The sequence below is a fragment of the Alligator sinensis genome, unplaced genomic scaffold, assembly GCF_000455745.1.
Source record: "Alligator sinensis unplaced genomic scaffold, ASM45574v1 scaffold188_1, whole genome shotgun sequence".
NCBI classification, from domain to species: domain Eukaryota; kingdom Metazoa; phylum Chordata; order Crocodylia; family Alligatoridae; genus Alligator; species Alligator sinensis.
Window position 1 is genome coordinate 767,835 of NW_005841903.1, and position 12,079 is coordinate 779,913.

Sequence of the window (12,079 nt, forward strand, 5' to 3'; positions counted from 1 at the left end):
ATAGGCATCTGGCTGGGGTCATCTGAACCCAGCACACTTTCCTGCCTATGCAGGGGGTCGGACTCGATGATCTATTGAGGTCCCTTCTGACCCCAACATCTATGAATCTATGATAAACTGGCGGATGGCAACATCTTGAGGGACAGACAGCATGGGTTTGTTGCAGATAGGTCTTGTCTGACCAACCTCATCTTCTTCTATAACCAGGTGACATATCACCTGGACAAGGGAGAAGAGACTGACATCATAAAGCTTCACTTTAAAATAGCCTTTGATCTGGTGTCCCATGATCTCCTCATGGAAAAGTTGGCTAACTGCGGCCTCGGCTACATCACAGTCCGATGGCTGTGGAATTGGCTCTGAGGTCGAACTGAGAGAGTTGCAATAGCACGCTTACAGGCTCAGCAGTGCTACACTTGCTAGCACCATGGCTGAAAGGGACTTGGGGGTCATGATTGACCACAAGATGAATATGAACCACCAATGTGATGTCACAGCTGGTAAAGTGAGCAAAACTCTGACTTGCATCCATAGATGCTTCTCAAGCAAATCCTAGGATGTCATCCTCCCACTGTACTTGGCCTCAGTGAGGCCGCAGCTGGAGTACTGCATCCAATGCTGGGCTCCACAATTTAAGAAGGATGTGGAAAAGCTTGAGAGAGTCCAGAGGAGAGCCACGCACATGATCAGAGGGCAGGAGAACAGGCCCTATGATGAGATGCTGAGAGTCATGTGACTCATCAGCCTAGAAAAGCGCAGGCTCAGGGGGAAACTGGTGGCTGCCTATAAGTATATAAGAGGTGTACATCAGGATCTGGGGAACACCTATTCACCAGAGCGCCCCAAGGGATGACAAGGTCAAACAGTCACAAATTCCTCCAAGACCGTTTCAGGCTGGACATAAGGAAAACCTTCTTTACTGTCCGAGACCCCATGGCCTGGAATAGACTGCCTCCAGAGGTGGTGCAAGCACCTACTCTGGACTCCTTTAAGAAACATTTGGACATTTATCTTGCTGGGATCCTTTGACCCCAGGTGACTTTCTGCCCCTGGAGCAGGGCGCTGGGCTCGATGATCTTCCGAGGTCCCTTCCAGCCCTAATGTCTATGAAATCTATGAAGATTCGGCACTGAATATCTTCAAATTTTGATTCGGCCGAATCAAATCGGGACAGTGATTCAGATCACCAAATCAAATCACTGTCCCTCCAAATCACCAAATCTGAAGCATAAACTTTCCATTTCGCACAGAACTAATTGTAATTAAACATACTTCACCACTCTTCCTCTCACAAAATATAGTAGCTCATTAGGCCTTAATGCTCAAATAGTTACATAATCAAAAACTACTCTGCTTTTATACCCCAATCTTATCCACAATACTATTACAATCTATACACATATAAGTTGTGTGTGTGCGCACCGATTTCCACGGTTTAAATCTATATATAACTTTTGCATGTACAAAATCCAAGGTAAAGTGCGTCACATCTAGTTCCTCAGTCTCACTCTTAGTATTTACAAGGGCTATGTTTCTGTTCTCCATAATTTATTTTGCAATAAATCTTGTTTATTAGTGTTGGACCTCCAACTGTGAATTTCTAGCAAGAAGATAGTCACATCTTTTAGTTGTGGGATAATTTCTTTCATTTAAGTTTCTCTCAAATTAAATTGCCTTTATTTCACAACCAAACAAAGAATTGTAAGGAGTATATCATGGGTTCTAAATGGTACAGAAGGGCAATTAAAATCCTTTTTGGCACAGAACTTCATGAAGAGAGGACCAACAAAATAAATTACATGTAAGCTTTCAAACTATGGCAAAGGAGAGGTTTGGAATCAAATGCACAATTATCCAGCACAGAGAAGGTTAAGACGACAAGAGGATGAAAGGGAAGGACATGAAAAATTGAAGGACAGACAAATTCGGAACTGATGTCAGGCAACATATTTTAATTGCGGAACTGCCTACCAGAAATTAACACAGCACTGGGGTCATTCAGAGAACAACCAGAGGGCATCCTGGGGGCATTGGGTATTAGGATGGTAACAAGTTTCTACAGAAAGAGCCACCAGCCTCCATTTCTTTGGATAATTTCTATCCCACTCTAAAAAGCCTACGTAGATTGTGATGCTCCCTTAAAAATAAAAAAAAATAAAAATAAATTAAAAAAGGACAAAAAGAAAACTAACCTATGTCTGGGTCTTTTGTACATAAGCAGGCTAAACTTGAGGCATTCAAAATAATGCCTTTAGAGCCCCTTCTGAGCTGAGGTCAGCTTGTCAATATCAATCTTCTCATTTTGATGCACATTAGAAGTTATTGGAGTGTCCTCTTTATATCCTATGACTGTGAATTGACCTCTGACACTATTGAGTACAATATGGTCATTTAAGGATGTGGTAATTATTGATAACTGCACTAACTAAGTTAGTGGCATACAGGGCACTATTGCTGTGGCCTGCATTGCCACCTGGCTCTTATTTTAAAGAGATTTCTCCTTATGACACATCTAAACATCTCTTGATTCAGATTATGCTCCCATCTGTTCCTCATTTGTGATTACTATTAGTGGATTCCAATAAAAAAGTAAGTTCCCATTGAGTGCTTTTACCTGAAAAAAAATACTAAGCAGTTTACAAAGTTTAATTAAGAACTATAAAAACTCATGTTACATATGGTAACAGTATCTCAGACTTTTTCATACTAAGATAATATAACAAGCTGCTTCTCAGTTCCTAACTCTAATTACCAGACAACGTTCTACCAATACTCAGAGAAACAACACCCCAAAAATCTTCCCTTTTTCAAAGCACCAGTGGGGAGATGAGGTACTACATTGTTCAGTGTCTGCTGTGTGTGCTGCAATGGATCCCAACCACAGGGGATAAGAGCGTACTGCTTTTACAAGAAGAGGCAAGTAATGTTTTCTGGTGATGGGCCAAAATGATCCAGCTCAGGTATTAGGCAGACCAGTGTTAGGACTTGTCTACTGCCACTTCCCCCCACCACTTGTCATATGCTTCAAAACGGTGGTTGGGGTGCCAATGAATATACAAGACACTGCAGGTACCTTAGTTAAACAGACTCTAATTTAAGCACCACCCCTGATACCCCAGAGCACATGTAAAGATGCCCTAGGCTGCCAACCCCTGTTTTAGCTTAAGGTAAACCAGATAATCCCAGGTCCCATCCCTAGGCCTGCATATCCTGTTTAATGACTGATCTGAACATAAACTTGCATTAATGTGGAGTTCTCCACTTACATTGGTTTAAAATATGGAAGCAAACTAAATCCATAATTTTGGTTTAAAAATCGGAGGATACAGAAACAATTGTGCTGATTTAGCTAAATTCATTTAAATCGTCTCCTTTAGCACTTTTACTCCACTTTGAGAGTAAAGTAAGTTACCTCATATAAAAGTATTCTTAACATGCACTAGGCGTGTCAACACAGTGAGAACCAGCCAATGTACGTACAGTAAACACCACAGTCTAGCATACTATGCACAAACTTCCCCGTGTAGACAAGCCCTTATATAACTCTGTACTCTATATAGCTCAGGATTTTATTTCTTTTTCTAGGGAACAAAAGCATAAGAAAGTTAGCAGGGAAAATAATGATATCCCAGCTCCACACAGCATTTTGCCAGCTGCTACCAACCACCAAACCCAACACCCATGTGGACTTGAAAAATTATGTCTCGGGTGAAGAGAAAAACAATTCCATGAAGAAGGAAGAGCTTTCTTTTTTATGATACTCCAAGAAATATTTTTAACAAACACTTTGCATAGCAGGTAATCCTAGTTTGAGTTAAAACCAAAGACCCTTACAGCATGTTTTTCAGGTTAAAAATAAGAAATTAAAAAAAAAACAGGCCTGTTCCAATGGAAAACTAAGTCCCTGTGACATTATATGCTCCTGCCAGTGGTGAATAGGACTCACAAAAGAGAGTACTCAGAATGTATTACCTTCTCCAACATGAAATGAAAATACTGTGTGCCATCCTACATTTGTTCTTGTCAACACTGCCTACACAAATGAATTAATACAGACTTCTGAGACATACATGAATGTAAGAAATCCACCACTGTTAGGACAAGAAACAAAACTGCTTTCCTTTTGCTGTCACTGGGTAGGATGTCATGTCAGCCCAACCCAGCATGCTGTTAACTGTGCATGGGCAGTTAGAAAATGCACATTTCACCTGCAGTATATATAAAGCAGTGTGTATTGCTGTTGAAAATGTAAGCTCTCACACAATTTTTTTAAACCTAATTATAAAAAACATGATAAATGTCTGCTCCCAAGCCCATACGATCAGGAAAGAATAGTGGAAGACTACTTATGAACATGCATTTGTTGTACACATATTACAATTTTTTTTTTCAGTTTCCAAGGCTAGACAAACTCTAACTGAAATTGTCTTAGTTAGCCCTGAGGCGCCACCTGCTGGTCCTTTGTGTAACTGGCAAAGGTTCCTCACCGATAACGTACAAGCCAAAGCTCTTCCACCACAGTAGTTTCTCCTGACCTAAATTCAAGGCTATTGATTTACTGAGGAAGATATATAATACGATCAGTTTAGAGATGAGTTTTTGTTAAAAGAAAAAAAAATCAATAGTAGCTTGAGCTGGAAAGGGACCTTGGAATTGATCTGAAGATGATATGCTGGGTTTAAGCCCAAAGCAAAACAGGGAACCTGGCCAAGTGAAATGTAATGCTTTTAGAGTTCATTTAAAGATGACCTCAAATGAAATTCTCAGTTGTTAAGGCTTAATCCACTTTATTGTTTAGAAATACTGTTAGGAAAAGAACCCCAACAAAAATGCCCTTTTCAAAGTTTGGAGTTCAGCCTAATACCTTTTTAAACAGACCTTGGGTTTTCCTCCACACGTGTTTGTTTGTTTTTTACTATAGACTGTCATTTTCTATTAAGGTCAGACAATCAATAAGCTATGAAAGATTCTCTTACAGCCCACAAAAATACCACCATTTTCATCACACTGTTTAAATTCAGTGAGATTGCTTTCTTGACACCTCAATCTTTCTAGGTAAATACTGATTTTTCTGCACTTTTTACTTTCACTCAAAACAGGTATGAAATCTTGTACAGACAGTGGAAAGGCACACTACTCTTGCCCTTTAAATTAGGAAAAATACTGTGTTTCTAAAGCGTCTTGCACAAGAGATAAATGCTACACATAGGTCAAATAATGCTAAATAGCTATTCACAAGTCTCATGTACCAAGGTGCAGCTCCTTTCTAAATTCAGAGATCAGAGAGATGCAAACACACGGTGGAGGAGATAGGGAAAATAAAAAAGTTTCATAGTGTTGGTCCAACCACAGGGACACGCTTCTTACAGCAAGAAGTGAAAGTGATGCATCTTGCACCTACCCTCCCACCTAACTCTGTAGCCTCACCCCGAGTACCTACTGGAATCATTTCCTCCTCCTACAGGATTTCTGTTTCTGCTCAGTTGTGTGCAGACGTTCCATAGTGGAAAAGAACAGTTCAAGAATGGCCTGTTGAGATAGATTGCAGAGATCTTAGGACCTCAGAGATGCCCTCTTAAAGACCTCAATAGCCACCTACTTATCTCATGTCAAAGGATTCCTCTTGCCAGAGTGAATGACATGAAAGAAGGTCTGGAATCTGAATAGCTAGCTAGCTTAAAACTCAGAATGTCTTCTAGAATGAGCCAACCATTGGTCAGACATTCACTGTTGGCTCAGGGGGCCAGAAGATTGAGTTGCACTTTGGAGCCAATCCAGAAGGAGCTACCTGTCTGCAGCCTCTCTCCCCTGGCTCAACCCCAGTGCGTTCTGCAGGATGGGAAGGAGATCCAGGCTGGAGTTTGCCCAATCTGCACTGGAGGGGGCAGAGGCTGCGGGGGGGAGGGGTGGGCACCATGAGATGGGGGGAGCTGCAATCCAGCCACCTCCCCTCCAGCACAGGCTGGGCAAACCCCAGCCCAGAGCTCCTTCTCCTCCCTCCCATCCTGTAGACAGCACCATGGACAAGGCTGGGCTAATGCAACCCAGCCCTGATTGAGCACAGGGACAGACGGAACTTAATGAAGATGCTCCATACTGGAGCACCTTCATCCACATCCTCATTACATGAAGGTTAATTTGTTGTGCAATCAAGCACTTTTAAAGTGCTCTGCAGCTGTGCACTTCTGTAAGGGCATGGCTATAGAGTGCTTTTAAGGGGCCAATCACATGACAAATGTCATGTCTATTGGCATCCATAAAGAAGCAACTGGCCAAGTGTCATACCAGATTGTAGGATCGAAGTGCTGACCAGTGTCTGGAGAAGTGAGCAGAATCCAGGGACAAGCACTACACGTTAGAAAGCTGGGAGATCAGACAGGGAATGGAATCAGAGAGCAGAGAGAGCAGTTTTTTCCTTGAGAAACCAGGAGATCAAGCAGAGCAGAGTGAAAGCACAAGTGGGGGGGGAGGGGGGCAGCAAAGCAGTCTGGAATCAGGTTGAGCCCCATTGCCCAGACATTTCCGGTTCCTAATTAGGAGCTTATATGGTGGGGAACTGGAGGGTCAGCTGACCCTGACCACCCACTCTGGTTACAGGGAATAGGCAGAGGGGTAGACCGCGATGGAGGCTTCAGGGCAGACTTGCCCAGTTTTGGCCATCAGTTGTAGAGTGGCAGGCCAGGATGAACAGCTTGTGTCGGTCAGGCAGATGCCCAGGGTTTGAAGCCACCAATGCCAAAAAAATCCAGAAAGATTATGAGAATAGATAGCATAGAACTGTAAGATTTAACTGTGGCTAACTCCTTGGGCATAGTTTTTAGAAAAACAGGCAAACTTCACTTGCATGGCAGGGGCAGGGGGGCCAGCTACATGCACCATGGCTCGGGCTGCTGCCTGCACCTGAACCAGGAAGGACCAAGGGACCCGCCGAGGGAGCAGACAAAATCCCTTGGCAGGCTTGATCTGGCTCGTGGGCTGTATTTTTCCTACCCCTGGGTTAGAATGATAGAACTCATTTGGTAGGAAAAGTCACGACCCCAACAGAAGCGAGTGCCATGGCACAAAACATGGTTATCTTTTAAATGTTTTATAAAAGCCCTGCTTCCAAGCTTTTTTCCCCAATTCTGAGCACAATGAAACCCATCTACAATTGTCCTGTTAACCCATCTTTACGGATTAGGCTCAAAGCTAACAATAGCGGAAGTGAAGGTGTAAACCCAACTTCCACACCTGGACTGATTCCCCTCACCATGCTAACTTCATAGTTTAATTGCAGCCATTTAGTTACTAGCACTATTGACTAAGTCCAATCCAACTATGTCAGGCCCCAAGTGCAAAGCCTGTTTTAAAACCAGCATTCCAATTCCCAGTTCTCCCTGGCCTTCGAGGGCAGGTTCTATGCTTACTTATTACAGAGTTTAGACTGGACCATGATCCAGGAGGATTCTTTTACAACCCTTTCTCTTTGTAACCTTTCTTTGTACAAATGAAGTGATGTGTATACTTTTAGTCTATCCAACCATTGCAGGTGTTATTCATACTACAGGAAGAATTGTCCATTAACAGAATGGTTTGCAATAGGACCTATAACTTGTTTCTATATGGCATATGTATATGCACTTGTGCATATATTCAGAATTTCATTAGAGTATGATTTTAAACTGGTTCATTTTAAAAAATGCAAATGGTTCTGTGGAGACGCACTCTGCCTTGGTTAATTATAACATCATCAAATGCTAGATGGCACTTTCCATCAGTAGATCTGAAAATGCTTTACAAAAGAAGTCAGTATCATTATCCCCAGTTTACAGAGGAAGAAACTGAGGCAGAGATATGTGAGGTTACTAGCCTAACTTCACCTAGCTGGCCAGAAACATACTACAGGTTTCCCTTGATTTAAGTGAGTTCTTTATAAGTGAATTTGCTCTTATGCGATGAGCATATTTAGACCCATAATTCATTATATGTGAGGTAAATTTGCTCTTATGTGATCAGCATAAACACATCCCTACCCAAGCAGGTAAGTCTGCAGGGGGAGGGGAAAGGGCCATGGCCCCACTCACCCCAGCCCCAGCTGCAGCAGTCCCGGGAGCAGCCAACACCAGACTGGGTTGCACTGTGCCCCAAACCCCTCGGGGCTCTGCCTGTCCCCACTCACCCCAGCTCCCACTGCAGCTGCCCAGGGAGTGGTCGATGCCAGCTCCCTGTAGCCACTGGGCTGAACTGTGCACTGGTGCAGGCAGCTGGTGTTGGCTGCTCCCAGGGCCGCTCCAGCACAGGCAGGGGTGAGTGCAGACAAGTGGAGGCCTGGGTGGTGCAGTGCACAGCACTTCCCCAGACCCAGCTGCAGTGGCTCCGGGAGCTGCAGCCGGGGCGGGGATGAGTGCCATGCCCTGCACCATCCAGGGCTCCGCTTGTCCGCACTCACCCCAGCCCATGCTGGAGCGGCCCTGGGAGCAGCCAACACCAGCTGCCTACATCAGTGCATGGTGCAGCCCAGTGGCTACAGGGAGCTGGCATCGACCACTCCCTGGGCAGCTGCAGTGGGAGCTGGGGTGAGTGGGGACAGGCAGAGCCCCGAGGGGTTTGGGGCACAGTGCAACCCAGTGGCTGCAGGCTCCCAGGGCTGCTGCAGCCGGGGCTGGGGCAAGTGCCACGCCCTGTACCACCAGGGGTTCTGCTTGTCCATGCTCACCTCAGCCTGCGCTGGAGCATCCCCAGGAGCAGCCAACATAGGAACCTATCCCTATTTCTTACATTAGGAAGTGGGTTTGCTTTATGCAAATTCAATTTATGCAGCGTTCTCCAGGAACGCATGTACCGCATATAATCGAGGGAAACTTGTATAAAAGGATCCTCATACTTGCATGACACAAAACTATAAAATAGCATGGTTGGAAGGTCAACATTGAGGAATTCAGCATGATGTGTTCGGGGAGCATTGACAGCAGAGTATCCATCTGCCCCATCACCTCTCCAGATACCAGAAAGCTATCAAGCTGTCCAACTCTGCCCAGTAAACCCATCAAGCCCATGCTGATCTATGTCAGGAGATCTGTTTAGAATAAGCTGTGATTTAATACACTGAAGACCTGAACACAAAACAAATTATTTCTGGGATCTGGAACAGACACACAACTAATTATCCTAAAATACCTGCCACATTAGGCACTTTACAATTCTGTCACAAGGAGGCAAAAGACCAGGTAATAGCTTGATTTCATTGAGTGAACACCTGCCATAGGTAACTGTAGATACACAGTTGCACTAGTGTTTTATAACTTCTGCTTTATTTCAGTGATTCTGTGCTAGATTCTAATAAGTTAGACAAGGTTATATTTGCAGTCCTTTTCACACTCTTAAGGCAGTTTATACTGGTATAAATACATTGAGTGGCAGGATCCAAAATATAAACACCTTTAAGGATTAAAGAATTCCTTTGCCAGCATAATCTGCATTGCCACTGAAGAGATTACCAGTATGACTCTGTTGGTATAGCTGTACCAGAAAACCTTTTTAAGTGGAGATAAAGAGAGGAAGGTAGTTAGCTGTGTTAGCCTAAAATCTGGCAGAAAGCAGGGCAGAACATATAAATCTACAGTAAGACACAGGGTCCCTGCCTGGACATGCTTACTACCCCAAAAAAACAGACAGAGAGAAAGAGAGGTGAAATTATTTGCTTCTGGAGATGCAGCAAATCAGTAGCAGAAAAATAATTAGAGTACCTAACTCATCATGCAGAGTCCCTTCCACCAGAACACCACATAGACAATTACCCTCTCCCTTTAACATGCCCATCAGCTTTGTGTGAGTGCAATAGTCTTTTACCTGCAAACAGGACTGGTTGTATTCATTTCAGCAAATACCTCAAACATCAAAGTGAAGCGCGTACTGACAACCACGCTCCCGTTTGAAGGTGCAGTTGTTGAACCAGGCCCCACCATGAGAAGGATCTGGTATAGACACTGAAGAGATAAAAGAGAAGATTGTTGGTCACATCCTCTGTATACAACATTTAACAAACATAACCATGCTGAGGACAGTGTATCGAACCATAACAAGAAAGGAAAAAGCACTGGAAAAAGATTCTTAGTGTGGACAAGTTACCTAACCTCTCTCTCTGCTTTGGTTCCCCCACCTGTAAATGGAGCAAAATGATGCTCCCCTACCTCTTAGCTTTGCTTGAAACTTCCCTGCACTGATATTTGTTTCCCTGCAGTGATTTGAGATCCCTCTATGGAAGGTGTTATGAAGATACAAAATGTTAAATGTGTATTTCTCATTTGATACTGCTGAGGGCAGGACAACAGGCTCAATAGACCAGCTGTCCTACTAAACACGTCACATCATCCATTCCTGGAGGCTGTTGGTGACATAGAATTAATAAATTGATCGTCACCTCACAAATTTCAGAAGGGCTCTCTCTCAACAAGGACACTCCTCCAAAGACCCACCCAGATACCACATGAAGAACTGCTGCTGTACAAAAAAGAAAATCCCCACGAGTTGCACACCATTAGTTACGACATCCTTCCCTGGAACCTATATGGAAAATCTTCAAACAATTGCAACCCATACTAGAAGAAGACCCAGTTCTTAAAGAGATCTTCCCAGAACCACCCATCCTAGCCTTCAAACAAGCACTGAACCTCGTCAATCTCATCACCAGAAGCAAATTTCCTGGATCCAGACCATGCCGTGACAAGAAATGTAAAATTTGCCAACATATTGTGGGAATGGTGGAGATATAACTACTCCTCACAGCAGAACCATCACCATTCCTGGATCTTACAGCTGCACCTCCAGAAATGTAATATATTTCATCCAGTGCACTAAATGCCCTGACAGAAAATATGTAGGATAAACCAAACAACTGCATACCAGAATGAACACACATCAAAAATCTATCAAAGACAAAAATACCCAATTACCTGTGGGTGCACACAAGACAATCACTCTCTGTCAAATCTCTCAGTTCTAATGCTGAAAGGGAATTTACCAAACACCTTTTGTAGATAAGCCTACAAACTTAACTTCATAAATCTACTGGATACAAAAAAAAAAATCATGGACTAAATATAGACATTGGATTTATGGCACATTATAACCTGCCTGCCATCCAATAACCCCAGACCTACATTTTGCATATTGACCTCTATCCCACCCAGAAGACAAAACAACAGCAGACTCTCCCTATGCCTGAAGAAGGGTATTTGTGCCTGAAAGCTTGAAAAGACCGATTTTTCTAACTGCAGTACTTAGTTGGTCTAATAAAAGATACCACATTTATCCAAATAACCTTGTCTGTTCATAGGATTAATAAAAGTACTTAAAGTGCATTTGTATAGGAGACCTGGACTTCCTACGATTAACAACACCATCCATCCTTTTGTACTTTTCTTAGGGATATTATGTTGAATTAATAATTTTCTTACACCAGTTACAATATTTCATTCATTAAAAACTATTTGCACAGATCATGTAAAACATTGCAGGCTCTCATTTATATAGTGTTTTCCACGTATTTGAATAATACTTAGTCTCAAAAAAGGCTTCAACACTGTAACTGATTCAGTTATTCTTCTGCCTAGCCATACAGAAAACTACTATGTAAGCAGCTAGTGCCTCAAAGGCAGTAACTCCACTTTCACTGCTTTCTCAATGCATGTATACTTTGCCTCAATGAGGCATACATTTAAAGAGCTAGTAGGGTCATATCACCTGCCCAGTTTACCTGAAGGGTTTCTGTCTAGTTGTAACTGCAACTCAACATCAATAAGCTTCTATTGAGCTTTACAGGGCATGTAAAAAGAGTCAGATACCTTGCTCTGTTCAGGACAAGGAGAACATTTTGTTTTCATTTAAACTTTGCAGCTCTAGCTATACAAATGCCCTATGCTAGTGCCATCCTAAAGAGGAGCTACCACTGTGACTTGAAAGGGACTGTTACATTTTATGGTTAATGATATTTAATGCTAGACATTTTTTTTATGATCAAAATATTTAGGAATTTTGAGAATCTGAAACTATCATACCTGAGCTAGTCATAATGGGCTCATACATGAGCACTGACTGGAGG

At 42.9% G+C, this 12,079-nt stretch overlaps 1 protein-coding gene across 1 annotated transcript in view; it reads right to left on the bottom strand.

Moving 5' to 3' along the window:
* Positions 1-12,079, bottom strand: part of LOC102367842 (heparan-alpha-glucosaminide N-acetyltransferase-like) — a 349,117-nt gene that overhangs the window by 325,298 nt on the left and 11,740 nt on the right. Inside the window, exon 2 of the mRNA XM_025197703.1 lies at positions 9,829-9,965. Coding sequence (XP_025053488.1) covers positions 9,829-9,944 — 116 coding nt within the window. The 5' untranslated portion in view covers positions 9,945-9,965. The remainder of the gene's footprint in view (positions 1-9,828; positions 9,966-12,079) is intronic.